The 23,874-nt window shown below is 39.8% G+C and overlaps 1 protein-coding gene across 1 annotated transcript; it reads left to right on the forward strand.

The window, feature by feature from the left end:
- The first annotated feature begins 1,424 nt into the window (after positions 1 to 1,424).
- On the forward strand, positions 1,425 to 22,485 carry LOC311046341 (WD repeat-containing protein 37). The gene is made up of 14 exons (XM_084058576.1): positions 1,425 to 1,562; positions 3,027 to 3,201; positions 5,974 to 6,070; positions 6,816 to 6,911; positions 7,388 to 7,452; positions 12,285 to 12,420; positions 14,642 to 14,713; positions 14,947 to 14,991; positions 15,350 to 15,426; positions 15,858 to 16,110; positions 16,353 to 16,494; positions 17,003 to 17,137; positions 17,572 to 17,686; positions 18,854 to 22,485. Exons 2-14 carry the CDS (start codon positions 3,064 to 3,066, stop codon positions 18,983 to 18,985), a joined length of 1,503 nt encoding a protein of 500 aa, XP_083914702.1. The 5' UTR covers positions 1,425 to 1,562; positions 3,027 to 3,063; the 3' UTR covers positions 18,986 to 22,485.
- The last annotated feature ends 1,389 nt before the right edge of the window (positions 22,486 to 23,874 follow it).

Consider the following 23,874-nt stretch of genomic DNA (forward strand, 5'->3'; position numbering starts at 1 on the left):
ACGATTTGTAATTGAATTGAATATTGAATTATCCTTTTGCCATTGCTTGCGTAATTGTAAGCTATTTGCTATACTGTTGCAACTTGTTAATAAAGTATTCAATCAATGAAAAAAGAAAAGTGTCAAGAGCATTATTAAAAACATGTCTCCCCTGCTATTTATTTATTTGTTTGGTGATGGGACTCACCATTTACGGTTAAAGGCTAACTGATTGTGTTATTACAACTTGAATACCATCTTCGTTGTTACACAGAGGTATCACGTTCAAGATCAAGTAATCCAGCATACTGGGAGTGTTCAGACATCAAGCCCCAGACAAATGCCAAATGATTATAAACCTCTATTTGGTCATAATGTAAATTCCCAATTGGCAATGTTTCAGTTTATGGTCTATATTGTGGTGCCCCTACTGTTTTAACATGTTAACCAATTACATATTTTTTGACAAAATGACATACTGTATGTTGGATGGTCTACAGTATTAATTTTTTTTCATGAACACTAAGGGCCACTAATTGTCTATCAATCAGGCACTAGAATAGATGTTGTATGCAATTTGTTATTGCAGACAAATGGTCAGAGGAGTCTTGCAATTTTCTGTTTTTTCCTCACCCACATTAAAATTGTCAATATCTTCTGGACATCACATTAAAAGCAGATATTTACATGGCATATCATGTAGTATAGGAATGCATTACAGTTCTGTTATATGAAGCGAAAAAAATAAAAGAAAGAAACATCTTCCACCGCTGCGTACACCATACCTAGTGTTCGCAGTGGTGGAAAGGAACTAAGTACAAGTACTTTTACTCAAGTGAATTTTAAATAACATACTTTTACTTGTAACAGAGTATTTTTAAAATGTTGTATTGAAGCTTTTACTTAAGTAAAACCAGGTGTAAAGTCAAAGTCACTAAGTACATGTACTCAAGTACAATTTTGAGGTATTTTTTACTTTACTGGAGTATTTCAAATTTTCAGTACTTTTACTTCTACTTCACTACATCTCAGAGACAAATATTGTACTTTTACTCCACTATTATTTCAAAAGTTTAGTTACTACTAGTTACTTTTGATTTAGATTATTATTATTACAAAACCACTTCACATTTTAGCCACTTGAAAAGCTCACAAAGCTTGTAGATCTGCTATTTTCAAAAGATTAGAAAACTGCATAAAGGCCTACTTTCTTATTTTGGTAATTTAAGTACATTTTGATACCAATACTTGGTATTACCAATACTTTTGTACTTTTACTCAAGTACATTTTTAATTCCGGATTTTTACTTGTAACAGAGTATTTATGATTTACACATTGCAGTATTTATACTTTTACTTCAGTAAAATACATCTTTACGTTTTCCGCCACTGCTAGAAAAGCCTTTATAACAGGCTTTTATTTTGAAAACCCGGACCGGACTTGACTGTGGTGAGCGTGTTGTGTTGTTCCAGCTCAGCTGTCAACTGAAGGCCAGCAGAGACACTTCAACACTGAGGGAAATGCTTCCAACGTCGTTCAGCAGCGTTGCTTGGGATACAAAGCTGCCCTTTTAGACGTCCAGGTGAGTTGGAGGACATTATTTTGGGAAGCTGTTGTCGCTGCTAGTGGTATTAGCATGCTAACTAACTAACAATGTTAGCTAACGCAACGCAGCCTATAACTGTTACACCCAGATCGGTGAACCGTCAAATTCCGTTACTCCGACGGCACTGACTTGTTTCCTATTTCATTTTTATGGCGTAGCAAGGATGCTAAATCATAACATCCATGCCAAGCCAGGATTGTGCCAAAATCTATCATTATTATTATATTTTATTTTAGATTCAATGCTCAAATTGCCAGATTTTGTATACCATCCATATTTTTGTCAAATCTGCATAATCTGCATATAATGGTCATTATTAAAACGCATTCTATATGTCGATACTCGATCAAATACATCTATGATAGTATAGCCTTGGATCAAGACTATCATGGATGTATTTTATCTGAGGGTTAACTGAGGGTGTTCAAATTGACCCATCCCTATACTGTCAACAGTCTCACTTTTCGGGTGGCTTGCCACCCTTTGTGCACAGTAATGCATCACAGAATTCAGTAGGACGCCAATTTGGACGTAACATCTCTTCAACATCATGGTATTTTACTTACGTTGTACATGTACACACATCCACGCACGGACATGCGTTCGCCTGCATGTAGCAGCTATAACTGAGTAGTGATCCACCTATAACGTTGGTAAGTGTGGATTTTTTCAATTCTCTAGATCACATCACAAACAGCCTGCTTCTCTGACTAGGTCTAGCAGTAAACACCTACCATGATGAGTAGAGACAGCTATACATCAAATAACGGTCGTTAACAGTAGGCGTTTTTCTTTTGTTTTTACTAGCTGACTAATACTTGTATGAGAATATTTGCATTCTTTTTTTTTCTTCCTGCTTACGCAAAAGCTCACCTCTACTCAAACATGATTTATCATGCTGACTTTGTTATGTCAGGTGAACCAGACTTTAATTGAAAATTTCCATTTGTCCACAGACCCCCACATCTGAAAATATTTTGTGCCAGGGACCTCCATATAAGATTTGTGTTGTTAAAATGTTTAAAAAATGTTCCAAAATTACCTATTCCCCCCCCCCAAGATTATTTTTTTCTTTTCTTTTTTTAAATAGTAGATCTACAAGCTCATGCATTGTTAGCTTTTAGGTTGGCTATTTTCACATAGCCTTTAATTACAGTAGAATGAACTGCATGTTTATAGGGTCAATCATAACATAACCCACTTCAAAAGAGAGTGGTTTAAGGGGTATGGTTAAAATCTTTCAACCCTTGTCATAAAACCTACATGTATAATTTGTATTATTATTATACTTAAATATTTACAATAAATGCACAGTTATATATGACAGCATAGCCTAATAAACAATAGTTGTAGTTTTCGGAACAAAATATATGCTTTCATTGTGACAAGTTCCTTATGCAAGCCACTTGTTTCTGTCCTCTGCCCAACCCACTTTGACAGTTTCAGATAAGCACTTGGGCGGGGTGTGGACGGTGGGATGCCTGTGGAAAGCTTGAACAGCCAGGCGGCCCGCCAGGCCAAGCAGAAGAGGAAGTCCCACAGCCTTTCCATCAGACGGACCAACAGCACCGAGCAGGACCGCATCGGCCTGCACAGAGAGATGCTGGAGGGACAGGTGAGGATGAGCTTACACCGAGCTGGCCAACCCACCTGTCATCCTCAGGCGACCCATCTTACCCCTTTTGTGTGATGTTCCTTTTCTATTTATCCACACAGCCAGGCCCATACAATTCACAGCAGATAATTCCTTTAGACTTTAAAGACTCGATCTTGGAAATTAAGTTCACAGCATGTTATGAAATGCAATACAATAGGTACACGGAAATGGAAAGAAAAATAACAACAACAATAGAACTTAAAGTTCAAGAATGTACAACAGGGAAATATGGTTCAGCACAGCATAATACACAATAGAGGCTCCCGAATCAATGGGACACACAGAAACAAGACGTGTCAAATGAACAATGTCAAGTGCAGAAAATGAAACAGCACGGTGCTAGCTCTGCTGTGACCTTTAGCCCATCGTACTAATATTGGAGTTGACACCTTTTTAGGTAAGCTAGTCCCAGTAAATCTAAACCAGTGACTTTCAATCTTCTTTTTAGAGGGTAAAGGTAAAGTAATGTTTGTGTTGGTGCTAGTTTAGTATGGCCACGGCCCATGCATGGTCACCTAAAGGCATCTGATTAAACGGATGTTATGCATCTTATTTCTACAAGACTACATGTTATTATTCTCATCAGTCTCATCCCAACCCTAAAACCATCTCACTATAAGACAAGAATTTGTGCCTATTCATGGTAGGGACCCCTGTCTCTGGAGTCGCATGCATTGGATAGATCATGTAATGTTAGTACCTCTCATAAGATGCATTCCTTTTAGCTTCACTGTCTGGCTCTTCATTATGAAAATATGTTTTAAAAGAGCACTATGCACTTCCTTAGTGCATTTTATTGAATGAAACACTGATGTATGGGTGCTATAGTCTATAACTAGCTTATAATCCAGGCCAAATATCTTTGCGCAGAACAAGGATTAATCCAAGCCTGCAGTCCGGTCCTTGCTGATTAATGTCTTTCCACAAAGTCAAATAGTTTACAGAGAACAGGGGATTGACTAGAGTAGACTTGTGAAACCTTGTTCAGTATGCCACTGGAGATTAAGATCTACTTGTCATACGATTGCATCAGAATGAAAATGGGCTGTTTCATCCCTGTTGAGTTGTTTTGATAGCAGCCAGTTGCAAGGAGCCGTTTCATGGGGCAAACTATTTGATCTTTTCCTCATGCCTTTTGTGTTTTGTGTGTGTGTTGTTGTTGTCCCCCCCCTCATCTTTCACTCGGTTTCACTTGGTCCTAGTCTTCTGATAATCTGGAGTCCTACTTGAGGATGGAGGTAAGTTACGGGTAACTAGTGTTAGCGTGGGCAATGCTAGCATAAGTTAGTTTTGTTTGTTTTTCTTAGACTAATTTAGATCTAGCTTTAGTGTTGTGCTGATGTAGTAAATGTTTGATCAGTACTGCCAGCGGGCCGGTGGGGTCGTGATGGTTTCCTGTTGAATCTTCTGCAGTTGCTGTGGGAACTTTGACTTTGTCATTGGGAGGTGCCAACTTGGTAAGCAGTTTTTGCTGCAGGGCTAGCTTAATGTTTCTACGGCAGTTGTGCACTGTAGCACTGACCTTCTTTTCTTGTTACGTCAGGCTGTGTTAGTGTTATCCTATGAATACCAAGACCACACTTCACTGAACACTTCACAAATTACTGGGACTGTAACCCAGGAAGATTGTATACGAGGGCAAATCTGTGTCGGTATAAAAGGCACAGCCTGTTTCTATATTTGTCTCATATTTGTTAGTGCTTCAGTTTAGGCTTTGAATGGTTTTCAGTGTGAGCTGAATGTAACCATAGCAATTAAAATATGCTGCTTTATTCATGTTGATGTCAGATGTGTGTTGCAGTATGGCATTCTTGGATAGATTTGACAAAGAGGTGGACATTGTTTTTCATTGTAACCTTATTTGGCTCACACTAGGGCTTTACGTGGTATAGGGAATTAGGGATTTACTGCGCCAGGAGCTCATTGGCTGGCCAGCTTGAAATAGAGTCAGATCTTGTTTCCTTCCTGTTAGAAACATTTTATAATCCACCAAGAGCAATATTATATCCACTACAGTTGCTGTGCTGGTACTTTACTAAAAGTACTGGTGCAAATTGATTGATTGATTGAATACTTTATTAGACAGAAATGTAAACAGCATGAGGTGCAGTCAGACATTTGGGCTAATAGGATAACACAAAAAAGTCTTGCGGACTTGTTTCCATTGTGGTCCTAGATATGCGTGCTAAAGCATCAATACTGTGAAAAGCAGACCGTTTTTCTGTATTGTGCTGGTAATGAAGAGAAGATTTGCCACAAACACCTTACTTTACATCTATTGCCTACAGTTAAACAGACAAACTTCACATCCATAGTTAAACATAACATCCGTACAGATAAACAATAAACATAGACACACTTCACATCCAAACTGTTACACATGGACACACCCACAGGCTGCCTCATACAGACAGGGTCCTCTGTTAGCCACTGAGTAGCTCTGCTGGTTTAGAAGCTGTTAAGATAGAGAGAGAGATAGACCTTTTATTGATCCCAAAGGACATTCTGTTGTCATAGCAGCACTGCAGATGGCTGGCTCAAAGGCATATTGGCAGTAGTTGTTTACCTCACACTGTCCCTGCCCCAGATATTTCAAAGTTGGTCCAAGGTTTCAAACAAGCAACCTATTCTATCCTCCTTTTCACTCTCTCCACACTCTCCCGGTCCACCCCAGTCCCAGTGTGTCAACGTTTAGTTTATCATGGGTCTGATCTTCGTTTTCTCTTACAGGACTCCAAACTGCCCCTGGCTGTTCGGAGCAATCTGCTGGATCTGTTTGGTCAGATTGAGAGGGAGTTTGAAAACCTTTACATAGAAAACATTGAATGTAAGTAAATTAAAGGCAGACATTTCTTCATGGTTGGTGCTTAGATGGCGTCTTAACCACTTAAACCCCAGCATCCGTATTGTGGGGAAAGCTTTCACAGAAAATAGCAGATCGACAATTACTAATTTTAGCGAATAGCAAACGCTTTCCCCACAAAAACAGAAAAGACACTGGTTTAGAGCCCTGAGGGACTCTGGTCAATTGGTTTAAGTGGTTAAGATTTCATTTCATGGAGTGTACCAGCACAAGCTGTGGGTGAAACTCATCTGTTGTTTTCCACCTAAAGTAAAGAGCATCCCAGCCTCATACTGTGCGATGATTTCCGCATCTGAAGAGGTTATTGTTTGATGTGTTTGTGTTACTGCTGCATTGTCATTTTATCTATTGTTGTATGCTGAGCGAGTCTTAATGCAGCCAGCCAAGTGCTGTTATTTTATAGCTGATGTCTTTGCTAATGTCATTTCTTAATGCATTCCTTTTAATGTATTTGTACAGCCCTTTATAGCTTTGATATAGCTTATATTATTATTATCCTTAGTAAGCCATTTTGCAATTTCATATAGGCCTGGCTAATCTAATTGCTAGAACGTTGCTCTATGATTTTGACCTCACAGTTTTCAGACGTAATCAGTAATAAACTTAATGTGCATACACAGATGGTACTGTAACTCAAAGTGCTTTAGAAGCAGCACTAGGACAGACACAAAACAATGATTTAATGCCTGATCTCTTTGTTCATTTTCAGTGCGCAGGGAAATCGAGACCCTGAATGATCGCTTAGCAGCTGAGGGACAAACCCTTGAAGGAGGAGATTTAACCAAAGGAGCACTTAAAACAAAAGGTGTGACGCATGCTGTAGGACAGTTCCTCTTTTTGCTACAGATCCTAGCATTCAGGGACGGTGTTGTTCATAATTAACCGTCTGGGCACTCCAGTGAACAAAATGTTTCTTTGAATGTTTATAAACCCACTATAACTTTGAATTAGTATTATTAATAGCTGATGGGAGATTGTGTCCTTGTCAGTGCACTAGTAACTCCTACTTGTTGGTTGGGGCACCAGCGTGGAGGGGATCTGGGGAAGATGCTGACTACTACTGTAAATTGGGGAGAATTTCTTTTAGAGGAGAACATCGTTTGCTACAGCCTGTATTCATCACCCTGTAGTTGATCGAGTGAATTTCCTGCCATGCATGCACTGGTTATTGCTGCAAGCGTTATGGTTCTTACATGAAGACTATTTACCATTAAGTATAATTTTCAGTATCATAATACTGTGTATGACTATTTTTCTCTGTCTGGCTTTTCTTGCTTACAGCAAGTCATAGCACAAGCCAACTGTCACAAAAACTAAAGACCACCTACAAGGCTTCTACAAGCAAGGTAAATATTGTATTTTTTGCAAGCAGCCGTTTATGACGTCCACTTATGTTTTTATATTGTCATGATATTGCTGGAGATGTTTGTAACGTGCAATATTGCTGAAAATGTGTTGTCTTAAAAGTCTCAGTAAGAGAAGTGTATATTGCATTAGATAATGTACTGCCACATTTGGTCACACGCTACTTAGACAAGTTTGTCAAAACCTTAAGGCTTGTTTATACTTTGTCGCTCATCACTATTCACTATGTAAAAGTCATTGCAAATGTCATTTGTTTCGAGTGACACTTTGTGGAACAGGTTGCGTGATGAAGTGTAAATGATCCTGTAACGTTTCAAAGCAACTCGTGACGTTTTGGATTTTGAAGAAACAACCTGCTTTCTCTTTCATCTGTGCTCTTAGCCTCGCTCAAATTCTTGCTATGCCAGAGTAGGTGGAACCCGCAACTTCAGTGTAACCAGCTGGGAGTTATGGGGTGGAGATTCATGGGTAACGTTGTTGGTTTCTCTCCCCTCCCTCCTGTGTGCCTATATGCATGAGCAGCCCAACCAGGGAGTCCAACCTCCCTCCCCAAGAACCCTGGTCATTCAAATGTACAGTACCAGTTCAGTTTTTCAGTACACATTTTTTTATTTAACTTTTTTTAAGTTAAACAATTACGACGCTAATTGATAACTCACTAATGAGCTTTTCGGTTAAGTTGTGCTATTTGTTTTTGTTAGTTTTACATAATTTCTTGTTTTTAACTGAACTTGTTGGCATTTACATAATGGTACACAATCAGGGTCTGAAATTAACACCAGTCAAGCGCCAGATGCAGTTCGATTTTTCATTTGCCGTGTGAGTTTTGGAAGCCACCCAACACGTTTTGCAACAGGATATCAGCTTTGTTGATTCAGCGCGTAGCAAAATGTCAGCCATGTTTGGCGACTTTTTATATCAATAAAATAGCATTGATAGCTCAGCACTAGTAATATTTGTAACAAAATATCAGCCTTGGTGGCTCATAGTACGGGCAGCTTTTTAGATCAATAAAATAACATTGATGGCTCAGCACGAGTAATATTTGTAACATTATATCTGCCTTGGTGGCTCGTATACAGTGCACAACTGCACGTGAATAATTCTGCCTTGCTAGATCCCCTGTTGTCATCAGCATACAGCACAGTAATGTCTTAGTGTTAGAGTGTTACATACGTTTATGCGTCACTTGTCTACTTTAACTCTTAAGTTAATTTGAACTCTATTTAGTGGCTAATTTATTTTCATTGGGAGACCCTGTCCCTTTATTTAAAATCTGCTCTGACCACTGTTTTTACTCACCAAATCTGTTATTATGCGCTATTGAATACAAATTATATTACATTCCATTTTTACTCTGGTGTAAAAAGAATAAAAAAATCAATCAATCAATCAATCAAAAAAATCTACCAGCAGGGATGAAAGTAGATTGAAGTTCTTGCTGGTACTACCCCAACCTTCATCGTTCATATTGTTCTCCTCTCACCCCATCTTCATGCATATCCCTGAACACACCCATTCAATTTGTGGTGATTTTTTTTGCAACAAACAACTGCCTGCCAAGAACACACAGCACTCGATATCAGTCAGCTGCAGCAGAAGTTGGCGTTAGCCAATAACTAAACCGCTTTGGAAGGGCAGTGCTGCAGTGGTGTTCCAGTACAGATTAAAACCCCACAGGCCTGTCTGTACTGGGCACAAAACACACTGGAACAATTAAGAAAACAAATTGTTGTTAATGGTGACCTAACATTAGCAGATGTGTTTTCTTGATCGTGACAGGTTGTATGTGGGTCTTGGCAGGCAGCTGCTGTCCCCTCTTCCTGGTACTGTGTACTGAATCTCATACCAGCCCGGCCTACTTTCACCTCTGTCTATCAGACATTTGGCTGATGAGCTAAAAAAAAAATTTGGGACCCTGTACACAATGGAGGGGACCTTTCCTCTTGGGTGGTCGTTATCTTTAAAATGCCCTTCATTGCTTTGAGAATAAGTAGAGGTGAAAAAGGACATTTGTTTTCCACCTTGGGTTGACTTTACTCCATTATGACACAGTGTGTGGTCTGTTCGGAAAAAGTTTTCCATATCAGGTTACTGGCCTGATCTTCACATCATTGAACAAGAGGTCACAATTCAAAAAGAAATTGGGTTGCTTGCAGCAAGGCATACTGTACACAAACACAATATTCAGAAAAAAATAAAAGACTGGGTGAGGGATATTTCCAAACATATTTACAATGAGCGTTACATATTACGTATGTAAATAAGATTGGCAATATGACAGACCACTCCCTGAAGCATACTCTGTAGGCCATTCTCCTTTTTTTTAGCTTTGCCTTTCCTTTACTTAAACCTCTTGTTGCCTAATCGTTAAATGTAGCATTCCGTGATGGTGCTACATTTGATCAGATTTTGGATTCCTAGTCGTTCTCAAACGCAGCAGAAGGTATCGATGGTCACAGACTTTATTTTCAATTACAGCCCAAACATTACACTTTCATAAAAAAAACAACAATATGTTATTCTACCACAAATATATCACCTTTTGATATAATATCAATGTAAGACCATATCCCATCATTCATTGTTATGGGGTAACAATGAATTATATAATAATTCAAATCTGCAGGTTAGCTAACCCATGCTGCTTGAGTTGCTAACAACTGACAAGACAGAAAGCAATACAGTATCAACCTTTTGAATAGTTTTGGATAATTACTGACGTATTTAATTCATACATTTGTTTTATTTTGTTACAGTGTTGATTTAACATTTGTTTAAATTTGATAGTTGAACAATTTGAATGGTATGCTTTGTTCCATGTGTACAGTGAGGTTACATTTCAAATGTGTGATTGCTTAAATTATGCTGTCCTGCTTCTTTTCAGTTGGAACTTGTTTAGTGGTCTGTGTCAGAAACGGACCCATAGTCCTGTTTGTATCATCCCCATATTCAACGTAAACACCTCGACCTGCCAGGCTGTTGATGATAACAACTATCATTTAATGTCTTTGGTTTTATTATAACTCAGTATTCTTTACCTCCCCCATCCAGCATTTTCCTTTGCAGCCTTGCATTTACAGTAATCCAGTTTTGATAAAATGCAACATACAGTACTGATTAGGGCTGTCAATTCTCTCATAAAATCAGATTTGAATCCAGATCTATTAAAATTATAATAATTTGAATCAATTTAATTCAATCCTAATTATAATATTTTTAGTCATTAATAAATTGCATATGCTATAGGCAGAGTGCTGCATGGCCAACAGCAGCCAAGGGAACAACAAGGGCATGTTCATTAAATTATATTGGTAAAACAAATGGCTTGCTATTTGCCCCACATCAAATATTTATTTCCAGTTTTTAGCTGAGCAAACAATGTCAAAGCCAGTATCTGATTCAGCATTTTTCATGACCAAAAATAGATGTCCTGCCTATTCCTCACAAGCCTATAGTTGCGGCTTGACTGAGGAAGAAAGGTGTATAGCTTAATTTGTTAATAAAAATCACTTTATTTTAGTCAGACTGTGATTTCTGTCTTTACTGTCACATAATAATCACTACTGGCTCAACGCACGCCATAGCTGACATCAGAAAATCACTGTTATTAGACTGTTAAAACAAGAGGTAACAACGGCATAGCTGAAGCTATATCCTGACCTAGACACTCCCACAAGCAGAATAACTACAGCAACAGCAGAGTCCATGAATGATGCTCCCAGCATCTTTCACTGGGGATGGGCCTGCACAAGTCAGCACATCATGACCAAATGTTAATTTAACGTTTTTATTAAATACGTAGTCCAAGTACTGCATACAGTAAATTCTAAAATATATTCAATATTTAAAATAATTCATGATTAATTATTCTGAATCAGTGACACATTTATCTTTTGAAAGCATAATTTGGGATTCAAATGGATTTTCTTTTACAGCGTTGAATTGGATTCAAATCTTAAGATTCAGCCCGACAGCCCTAGTACTGCTACATGTTTTCATCCGAGTTGACACCAGACTTTGTTCAAAATAGAGGTTGCAAACAAATCTTAGCGTTTGTTTTCTAAGTTCACGGTGCACCAAATGGGTGGGTTTGCAGCATCCGGACAATTCATTTAGCGAGGTATATTGTTGATGACAGAAAAGTGTATTTCATTGACTGTCGGCTAATTCAAATGTAATGACTGTCCTTACTATATATTGTCCGATACAACTAGCTCCAACCATGTGATGCACACAATGAGGAGAAAGCAAACGCCAAGATTTTTGCTTTGCAAATACCGTCTGTTCCGGGTCATTTGATGCAAATAATGTCCGTCAACCCAAGCTTCTTTGCCCCGGCACACTGCAGGAACCCTGCTGACTGGTTTCCCCATGGTCCTGAGTTCTGCTGCTCACCCCTGCTTCCCTCCCACAGAGCAGGGTTCCTACACAGCCTGGAAAATCTCGCAAATTCGATTATTTCCAGATCTTGACTAGATGAAAAAGCCTGGAATATTGTATCAAAATCCATTGTTCAGTCTGAGATGCACTCATTTGACCACTGTCTGTCAGCAGAGGTCAATGAGTCTTAATAATTTTACATGTTGCAGTATTGGTATAGAATATCTTTAGGTATACGGCAATACGTCATAGCAAGACAGCCAACCACTGTACAAATTCTGTAAACCCCAAAACAACTGCCAAAAAACAAACAAGAACTCTAGGTCTGGAGCAAAAACTGGTAATTGTCAGAAGGTGTAGGAACCCTGTTTGAATCCTAGAAGCGCAGCATAAATCAGAGGTCTTAATATAGCATGTGCGTTCCCCTCAGATCGTCTCGAGTTTCAAGACCACAACGTCCAGAGCCGTGTGTCAACTGGTGAGGGAGTATGTGGGACACAGAGACGGGATCTGGGACCTGAGTGTGACCAGGACCCAGCCGGTGGTCCTGGGTACAGCATCTGCAGGTGCTGACTCTGTCTCTCTGTCTTCCTTTATTCTCTCGAGCCAGACTTTTGACTCGTACAACTTTCTATATATAGGCTACTGTAGCATTCGGAGATTGTGGAATAGTTGTCTGGCTGCGCGAGACTAGTCTTCCTTTACCTTTCTGTCCGTTTATGTGAGACCTCACTCCAGTTGCAACTCTGCATGTAAAACACAGTTGTTACAATCAAATAGTATTTACACGCACACACACACACACACACACACACACACACACACACACACACACACACACACACACACACACACACACACACACACACACACACACACACACACACACACACACACACACACACGCACACACACACACGCTATATGTCCTGTACCAACTCTCCACACACACATAGGCTTCAGTTATAATAATTTCAGGAAATTACAAAAAAACAAAACATTAGATTTTTTTTTACAAAAGGTCAAATCAATACTAAAATGTTCACAGCAACAGCTCTTTCTCTTCTCAAACATTTGGCGTGAAATAACTTTTCTTTGCATTTTCCATCATTATGTACATGAATAGAAACACTACTCCACATGCTGTAATAATAACGTGAAGAAGGATTCTCTGTGAAGGAGGATTTGATCTTTATTTCTTTCCCTTTGGCCTTCTTATACTATTTTAATTCACTCAAACTATGAGCGATTGTCTCCAGTGTCCACAAATGAAGACAATAATTTTGCACCCTTAAACAGGTGCTCCCATACAGTATATATGGAATGGAATGTTTATCAAACAATCAGACCAATGTGTCAGGGATTTCCGTAGAATCGTTCTAATCCGCCCTTGTCCGACGCAGTCGACATCACTGGAGTGCATGGCCAGGTCGTGCAAATTCGGAAAGGACTGGAACAATACATTGAATGTGCTTTTTACACACAGACACACAGACACACACATACACACACACACACACACAATAGTTTTCATTATTTGTTAGGTCTGTTATCCATGTATTGCTTCACCTGTGTGACCTCAAGTTATTGCTTTTATACAACAGTGTTTGTGTTTATCTGATATAAGCTACAGTATAACTCACAAGATTCCGTGGTATATTGTTATTATATTGCACCTAAGGGTGGCCCTTAGGTGTGATATAATGGCTATATACCTTGGGCTGCGCTGGAGTGAATTATTTATTTTATAAAATGGTTATTAATATGACAACCTGATCCAGTTCCGGATACAAATGTTCTCCTTGCACATCTCTGCCTCCTGAATGTTTTTAACACTTTTAAACTAGGCTAGCCATTGTAAAGGTGAATCCATAATGACCAACTGCATGGTCTATTTCTGGCCTAAAAATTTTGATCAGAAATTCTGTTGGGAGTGTATAGGTGAAATGGAGACAGTTTAAGACTACACTACAAGACTGTAATGCTGCAGCCTGTAGTCTCCTGTTAGGGGCATGTAAAATGGCAACTACAGGAGACTAAATAGCCAATAGGCTCCAGGCTGCATCCTAATGTCTTTTACTTAGCCCCGGAGGGATCTAGAACTGTACAAAGGCAGACGTCACAGCCATGGTATATGATTATCATACCACAACTATCCACCAAGCAGATTGTGTGATTTGACCAATCTGTTAAAACACTGAGATTCTAAGTGTTAACGACTTTAACACTAAATGCTTATTTGGCCAGGGTCCCCCAGGGATCTATAATTGGTCCCTCCTTTTTCCCCCTCTTCTCCAAATCATTTTTTTTCAGCAAATGTTTGCCTGTTGTGACATGCCCAGAATAGGGATGATAGGGATGATTCATGTTGTTAATTCAGTGGTACATATCGTCGGGCAGAAACCTCCTATGTCCATATTCTAACTCTCTGTGTTTTTTTTCTTAAATTAATGTTCTACAGTACTTGATCACACTACAGCGTCACACAAAAGTATCAAAAGTAGCTGATCCGCAAGCTGGAAACCCGGCACGAATCGGCGTATTGTGAGCTTGTCGATCTGCTACTTTTGCTATTTTTGAATTTGACTCCTGAAAATTAACAGTTTTGGACATAATATATGAGGTTTCCACACGACAGAGACGATAGACTGCATGTGTTGCTAAGCAACTCCTAGCCGCAAATGACTCACAGCTTGGCCCATCGTAATGCTCAGAACCAACTGTTTGTATAATGTCAGTTTGAAGTGACTTTAATGTGCGCGCATGGTTCTCTTGTATTATCAACAGATCACAGTGCCATGCTGTGGAGCATCGAGACTGGGAAGTGCCTCCTTAAATATGTGGGCCATCAAGGGTCAGGTAGTACACAGAACACTAACAAATGGACCTGTTAGGGATAAGCTTTGGTCATTGTTTCATATGGTTTTGGTAGGAAATGATTGGTTTAGCATTGAACCACACATTAGCTACTAGTCAGGGTAATTGATTGCCATTATAGTGGAAACATACACCCATAAAACAAATACTCTTTCTGTTGAAATATATGTATAATTTTGTTTATTACCTTTCTGTCTTTCTCCCTCTTTCTTCAGTCAACTCTATCAAGTTCCACCCTACTGAACAAATGGCTCTAACAGGTAAGGATGTCAAACATTCCAAACGGATCAAAGCATACCTGTATGGTCTTAAATGTTGCTTTTCTGAGGTCTTCTGACCTCTCAAAGTGCTTTAACCACTTAAGCCCTGTATACTGGGGTCCCTCAGGGCTCTATTCTTCCACTCATTTTTTTGCCTCTACACCAAATCTCTTACTGCAGCTGAAAATAACCGAAGCACAAGCTCGCAATGTTTTGAGCTTGCAGATCTGCTATTTTTGCTGAATGTACACCCCAGAATACGGACGCTAGGGAATGAGCATCGGCCTAGTTCATGAAATAACATCTTGTGTTGAAGTAGGCCTCATTTAACACTGTTATCTCTCATCTTTCCTGTTAGCCTCAGGTGACCAGACGGCTCATATCTGGAGATACATGGTCCAGCTGCCCACACCGCAACCTGTGGCTGACATCACTGTAAGGTTCACTTCATGGACTTCAATGCTGTGTGTGTGTGTGTGTGTGTGTGTGTGTGTGTGTGTGTGTGTGTGTGTGTGTGTGTGTGTGTGTGTGTGTGTGTGTGTGTGTGTGTGTGTGTGTGTGTGTGTGTGTGTGTGTGTGTGTGTGTGTGTGTGCTCAAGAAGAGAAGATGTTCATTGTATTCTTAGGTGTCCTTGTAATATTGTAACAACCCTATATCTTTTTTTTCACATATTATGCTTTATGTATAATTTGCATTTAATCTTATGACTAAAAAGAATAAGAGTTGAGACAAACGAGCTTTGTTGAGATGCATATTTATATTGTAGAACCGGTCTTAATTTGCACATAGTACATGCATGTACAGTATATGAACCAATGTGCCAACATGTCATTTATCCCCGCTGCCCTACGTACCGTTACCACAGCAACAGACTCCATGCGAGGACGACGTGGACTTCTCAGACAAGGACGAGGCAGAGTGCGGGGGAGGGGTGGACGGCGACGGCTCCAGTGAGTGTCCGTCCGTGCGGCTGCCCACCACCACCCTGCGTAGCCACCAGGGGGTGGTGATCGCCGCCGACTGGCTGGTCGGAGGGAAACAGGCGGTGACGGCATCCTGGGACCGAGCGGCCAATCTGTACGACGTGGAGACGTCAGAGTTGGTCCACGCACTCACTGGTAAACTACGTTTGATCCTTGTATACCAGGGTTACACGCACTTTTTACAATGCTACTTTTAAAATGGTCAGCTCAACACAATCTGTGACTAGTCTGCTGAGCGGATCAAAGCCAGCAGCTGCACCCGACAACAACATACCACATAGAGACAGGCAGGAGAAGTGTAGACACTCGAAGCTGTGCTGATGAAAGTATGTATTTTTGTGTTTTGTGTGTGTGTGCGACTGTGTGTGTGTGCACAGGTCATGACCAGGAGCTGACCCACTGCTGTACTCACCCCACCCAGCGCCTGGTGGTGACCTCATCCAGGGACACCACCTTCAGACTGTGGGACTTCAGAGATCCATCCATCCACTCGGTCAATGTCTTCCAGGGACACACTGAGTCAGTACCCCCCGTCCCCCGTCCCCCCCACACACACACACACACACACACATCACACTGAGTCAGAAATCCATCCTTCTCTTACGTGGCCACGACGAATCAGATTTCACACCAGGAAGTGTGCCACTAATGAATAAAACCCACATTCATTATCTTTGAATAAACTGTGTGTCGGTTTCGATTAAAGGTCTAGACGTGGGGTCTTATGTGAGCTGCTGCCATGGTTGAATTAGCCTTCAGCAAAGTTTTCCTAAGATGGACAGAACCCTGTGGGTCACGAAGAGCTGAAATTCACAGTTTGAATGTCCTTGATGTTGTGTGGGAAGCAGAGGGGTGAATTAACATTAGTCACCAGTTAAACACGTTGGTCAAAATGAGGAAAGATTCCATTGAATATCTGCTGTGGGAAGCCATGACTGAAGTAAGGTCCGGGTTGTCGTACAAAAAGACATCATCACTAAAGCACTCTCTAGAGACACATGTTGATGTGTTTGTCCTGTGTCCTCAGTACGGTGACATCGGCGGTGTTCACAGTGGGAGACAACGTGGTCTCCGGGAGCGACGACCGCACGGTCAAGGTGTGGGACCTGAAGAACATGAGGTCGCCCATAGCAACCATCCGCACCGACTCAGCTGTCAACAGGTATGTTCAAGGTTCTTACAGCTTCAGGGAAGGGCTGGGCAATTCATCACAAATATATTGAATCCCGTATTTAGAACAAATTGCCAACTTAAAACCTCAAATTGTATTTGAACTGGAAACAAATGAAGGTGTTGTGTGCTTTCTGCTGAGCCAATGAAATATAGCTATGAGAAACTGACCTGGAACAGGACATTTTTATGCTACCTTCTGGAAAAGGGAACTACAGTTGGGCACAAAGACAATGCATGTGATTGAATAAAACAAATGTGAAACCATAATTTGATTGGTTGTCACACCGGACAAATAGTGTAATCCCTATATCTTGTCCCGGAACTCTGGTCCTCCAGGGGAGAGAAAAACACTGTTTCTGTTAATAAGCACTTAAACTTAACGGCCTCCTAACTCATCTCTTTTCCTTTGTTCCCTGCATTCAGGATAAGCGTATCGGTGAACCAAAGAATCATCGCTCTTCCTCATGACAATCGACAGGTGCGGCTGTTTGACATGTCTGGCGTTCGGCTGGCTCGCCTCCCACGCAGCAACAGACAGGTTTGTTTCATCTCCATCTTCTTACATCATTTAATTATTAAAACACCTCTATATTACACTTTTATTAGGGTTGGGACAATACCGGCACCTTTTTTTCCAGACGAGCACTCACTTTTCAGCACTTTTAATCCGTACGACAGCATAAATGAGGCATTAGACTAGCTGAATATTGAAAACATATCCACAGCGCAGTGGCTGATGAGAGACATTGGGCTGACACTACTGTTCCAGATGTGAGTGGTGAAGCTAACTGCTAACATTGCTTTCTTATATCGCTGCTGTCGGCCATAAACCTCTTATCTCCATGTTCTAACTTTTTGTATTTTTTCATAAAATAATTCCCTACTTGATCATACTACAGTGTCACACAAAAGTAGCAGATCTACAAGCTCGAAGTGCGGCGTGAAGCGACTCGTTTTGAGCTTGTAGATCTGCTACTTTTGATACTTTTGAATTTGAATCCTGAAAACTAACCACCTGACAGAAATGATATACTTTTTTCTGCTTCATTGACTGAAAGTATTTCCAAATTGCCGACATTTTCATTAATTTCTCTCGTGAAGAGAGCATGGTGTCACAACATCGAGCATGCTGTATACAGGATTAAGGTAAACGGCGCCATCTGTAGGCTGTGTCACTACAATAATATATAGTCTACTTGCTAATGTTTTGTGAGTCAGTGTAACATGACGTTGCTTTCGGGTTTTAAGTAGTACGAGTACATGAGCACAATATCGAACCCAGATCTACTGTACCTTCTTGTACATGGGATTATGTCCCTGTCCAATGTTTAGCATAGTGCAGCAGCAAGACATGCAATTAGATCTAGGCCACCAAACTATTGCCATGTCATTGCCATTAAGAAAAATATAATAACGTGAGTTGTCCTGACTGAAATAATATTACACTAAAATAGTTCACTGAGAGTTCTGAGGTATGATGGAAAGTCAGTGAAATGATTGAAAATGATTCTGTCATGACATTGATAATTGATAAGCAAGCTCTGTGAAAAGGACATTTCAAGGACATTTCATTCATTGTGATTCAAAAAAACACCCACAAAACATATATCCCTCCCCCCTACCATTCGTAAAAAGTCTGAGTGGGAACCCAGCGATCTGTGGTTGTCAGCTTTTGTCATGCTAACCGACGCGTCCTCTGACGCAGGGCCACCGGCGTATGGTCTGCTGCTCGGCCTGGTGTGAAGATAACTCCTCCTGCAACTTGTTCAGCTGCGGCTTCGACAGGCAGGCCATCGGTTGGAACATCAACATCCCTGCACTGCTGCAGGAAAAATGAGTCCAGGCTCCCCTGCAAACAGGCCCCCCCACGGCAACCCTGGGCCCCTGAGGCAGAGCCACGACTCCTTCAAAAATCCGGCTGTACCTACACACTCAACACACGCAAGCACAAAACAACACAGTCGTCTGCCTATAAGCACACACGCCATAATAATACTTGTGCATATATGCGTGTGCATATATCTCAGTGTCTACCACTGTCTCCCACTCTCTCCAATATGCACAATGAATGCATGAAATCTAGCCGAGTGTACAGTATGTGTGCGCACGACACGTGTGTGTGTGTTTGCGAGCTGTGTGCACTTGTGCATACAGTACGCATGTGAGAGCCATGTCTCACAGAGAACCACACCCCTGTGTATAAAATAATGTGAAGGATCCCTTTTTGCTTTTGTACTCGCTGTTTATTTAAGGTTTTATTATTTACTTATATGAATTTGCTGCTGATGAAAACGAGCACAGAGGGACAAATGGGAAATATAGGAACGACTTGGAAAATAATCGGCTTAATACTGAAGTAATCTCCATAGAGATGGCCCAATTTGTGCTTCAAATTGGAAAACGTATTTGAAGCACAAATTGAGAAAAGTAATTGAGAAAAGAAAACAAACATTTGAAGTGCGCAGTAACAAAATGGTATATAGGATTTTAGGGAGAAAAAACTAAAGCTAATGTACTGAGATTGAGTTAATAGTGTAGTTGTGTTCCAGTTATGCACCTTTTTAAGAAAACATTAGCTGTTCATTTTCATTTCTTTTGGTTGTGGTTTTAGAAAGTATGCCTTTGCTAAATTGACACAATCCGTGCTGACAATACATTACAAATGATTCTATACGTATAGATAAAAAGGACTCAGTATTGTGCCATCTTAAAATGCTCATGTGCAAAGGGCACATGTGTGACTTAATAGTTTTAATATAACCACTTTGTATGTGAGAGTGTAAATGAAGCCTTGAAGTCTTTCAAAATTATAAGAATTATAAGAAAAAAAACTTGGCTGTTACGTATGGGTATCGAGTATCAAAATTTATTAAAAAAAAAATTAATTTCTAGGGTCAAAATGCACTGAAAGGTAATTATTTTTATTGTTTGAGGACAGTTCTGCAGAATAAATCAACCGGGTACAGTTTGAATGGAAAAGCAGATGTGATTTGCAGAGATTGCTCGATTATTTCACCATCCTGGAGCTCCAGCTTACTGCTAGTTTAGTTAATAATAACTGCATTCACCTGATGTCCCAGGTTTTGTAATGAATCCCTGATTAGGTGGCAGAAATGGAAATCAGCAGTACTCCGTCTCTCCAGGATTACGGAAGCATTGTTCTGTTATGTAATGAAAGAGTACATATTTTGAATCGGTGTTGAATTTTAAATATTGTAAGTAGTCCCAAAACATTTCAGACTAGCTATTGTCCTAGAACCGCTGAACGATGTACCTTAACCCCATATTTTTCACAGTGCCCTTTAGTCTTTATTATTGAAATATTGTTATAAGGGATCCACACCAGTGTCACAGTTGTTTATGGTACTTTGAATTCACTTAAGAGTGTCGTGATGCAATATATGAACTCTGCTTGCTTGCCCACTGCCAGTAAATACAGCCTGCCAAACAAAAACACAAGCCAATGCATAGAAGTAAATAGAAAAGAGTGATTGTGATGTGTGTTTTGGTGTATTGGGGGGTAAGGCGTTGTGACGTTATAAGGATGTACATGTGTGTTTGGTAGGTGATGGAAAGCTGTGTCTAAAAATGTTTTGAGTGTTTGAGTCTGTGTTATGTCATCAAAACGGGACAGGCATTTCACATTCCGGCCCCCGAAAGACCCATCGCTGTTGAACTTTGTGTAGTACTGTAAGTGTATTTGAATTACTGTAGGTCCTACTATGAGTACAGTACTGTACTGTGACTCAAACAAGCACATTTTGTTTGACGTTTAGATTTGACGTGATTTGCCAATTTGTACCCAAAAAAAGGAGAACATTCAGATCTTTGCATTGGCATTAACATTATACCCTGCTTTGTGTTGAAAAGAGTGCACTCTTCTTATCTTTTTTGATATATTAATAATTGCCAATTGATATGTCTATATCTTTTTTTCTTTGTAAACTTAACATTTGTATCATATGAATTGTAATATATAAAGAAAGTGGCCCATTTGGCTTTATAGTGTATTGCAGCATTTGAATTATTTTGCTGTTTTGTTTTATTTTTCCATTTTGCGCAAAACAATTGTATTGCTCATCATACATTTTATGACTTAATCTGTCAAAGGATTTCATTCACAAAAACGGAAAGGGTTGAGTAATGTAAATGAATTCGTCATTTAAACCAGGGATTATTGTCTGCCACTGTTGAAGTCTATTATTTCCACAATAACATTACCAGAAGTTCATCATCCAATAAAACAGGGCAGAGTCTTAAATCATAAACCTCTATGATTTAAATAGGTCAATTAGATTAAGGTGTTTTAATTTTGTTCGGATTATACATTATTTTATTCTATGTTGGAGTAATGTGAGCGTTATGAATGCTCAACAACTAAGGATGCCTAACAGATAAGGCTACTACTTTTTTGCAGTTTAATAGTCACTGGAGTAGCAACACTTCACTCTGGTATTCTCTGTTATTTTGAACATTAACCTATTTCATAGATTAAAACGGTTAAATACTCATGAAGTGGTCATCCCTGGTTTAAATGATCCAGTTTGAACTACAGCAGCAACATCAAAGGTTCTGTGTGAATGTGTTTCTTTTGTTGGCCAATACTCTTTACTTCCTAGCACCATAGGAATAATACCAAACACACCTGAATGCATTCTGTACACACTGAGCCAGTCATTCACTATGTTCAGTATTCATCCATGTTTTTAACCAAATGTTCACATTTCAATGGAGACTTGTCACACAATGTCTAGAGTCGTTTCTGATGGTTATAAGGCCCATAGCACCATGTTGGAGCAGTAATACGTCAACACCTCATCCTCCCTGAATAAACAAAATGAAATGCATCATTTTGTGGTGCAAGGGTTTTTCAAATTATACTGGGAAATCAGGGGGGGAAGATAGCCATCAAGACGTGATCTAATGTAGTCTGAGTTCCCAGAACCTCGCGTTTAAAACGGAAACAAATCTAATGTGGCCCACAGGTGTTTTAACCAGTCCATTGTGCCAACAGCACTAGAGGTGAAATAATGTTCCAATCTCTCCATCGTTCGCTGTTGTCATTCCTCGAACATGGTGATATGTCCCTTATAACCAAACCATTTCTCCGTTTGTTCACATGTTTCACAGCTGTTCACCGGAGAAGTACACCTTAGCACAATTGTCACCTATTGGCTACTGGGTGTTGAACTAACAATGTTTTGTGTGATGGAAGTGACATATCGTGTGTAACAAAGACAAACACCACCGCACAGTTCTGGTTTTCAAGATAATGGCAATGTAATGAGGAACAAGCTTCTGCTTGTGAAATCAAAATAAAAAGTTTGTGCAGTTTCACTGCTTTTGTTTTCTTACCCAACCCCCAACCCTTCTGTAGTCATTATTGTGCAACAAAGGAGGGGTCATACAGATTCATATCACTATATGGGCATAGAGAGTCGCAGGATTTTCCACATGGACATATTGGGGTGGGTTCATACTGTAGCTCTCTACAACACTCGGGTCTGCCCGTCAGAATGTTGCTTGGTGCTTATTTATCATGGTTACAACGGACCATTTTACCCATTCCTAATTGATTGACTGATTAGCCCTTCTAGGCAGCTCACTATGTTCCCAGAGGACACCCATCGTTATGCACTCAGTCAAGTTCAATGTGAGGTGAAATGGTTCACATTCCTGTTAAAAGAAACAGGCAAAACACAGCAAAACACAAATTAGTAAATTTATTTCCAGTGATAAAAATAGCCATGACCATTATCCTCCATTCCATACATCATATCAAAGTTAGTTTCTGGTACAGCGATGCTGTGACTTTGTGGTTCTGTCCTTAGAAAAGTGTTGTAGCTGCATGAGCCAGCTGCTAGATAACACAATACTTTTGTGATTAAACTAATTTAATCAAATGATGAAGAAAGCTGAAACCAAAGTCAACCAAACTGATTATACAGACTGTTTCTACCGCTAGGTGGTGCTGTGTATTCATATTGTATACAGCCACTTCTCTTGAAAGCCTTTCTTCTGCCTGTGTCTTTCATGACACAAGTCAAAACAACAAACTGGGAGCAAATAGGTAAAATAAATAGATATGTGTACTGTACAATAATGCACACTTTTTCATTGCTTTCTATATTACAAGCAACTTGAAGGCAGGAACACAAATGAGAGATGAAGAGAAGAGGAAAATAAATCACAATGCATTCTACTATGCAGATAACCCGGTATATTATACCTCTATGAGATCAAGAGACAAGCTGCATATGTCAAATATGTATATAAATCTAACCCACACTTTAGATTAGCTTACTGGATGCCTACCCATCACCCAACAGAGGACAGAAACAAACGGCGTGATAATTATTTAGAAAATTATGACTATTTGTGCGAGAAAGTAATAACCTTGAAAAGAACAAGAATATTCCTTTGAAAGCCAAAAAGGAAATAAATATCTCCTTTTGAACAGAATCATTTAACACTGTGATGGTAAACAACAGGTCTGAGTGTGAACAACACTTATAAACTAGATAAAGCCATATAGAATAATCTTTGGGCATCTATTGCTATTCTTACTGGACATGGGGCAGCAGTATGAACTACTCACTGTATCACTCAATAATCCATTCACTCATTCAGTCACTCACTGTTGCTGAAACACCCTTTACGACACACACACACACACACACACACACACACACACACACACACACACACACACACACACACACACAC

The sequence above is a fragment of the Gymnoscopelus microlampas genome (assembly GCF_963454915.1).
Source record: "Gymnoscopelus microlampas genome assembly, chromosome: 5".
Lineage (NCBI taxonomy): Eukaryota > Metazoa > Chordata > Actinopteri > Myctophiformes > Myctophidae > Gymnoscopelus > Gymnoscopelus microlampas.

Excerpts from the sequence above, each read along its gene's own strand:
- LOC311046341 (XM_084058576.1), top strand. The coding sequence starts at position 3,064 with ATGCCTGTGGAAAGCTTGAACAGCCAGGCGGCCCGCCAGGCCAAGCAG. Across the intron at positions 3,202-5,973 it reads GAGAGATGCTGGAGGGACAG|GACTCCAAACTGCCCCTGGC; the intron begins GTGAGGATGAGC and ends TTTCTCTTACAG. Across the intron at positions 7,453-12,284 it reads ACAAGGCTTCTACAAGCAAG|ATCGTCTCGAGTTTCAAGAC; the intron begins GTAAATATTGTA and ends CGTTCCCCTCAG.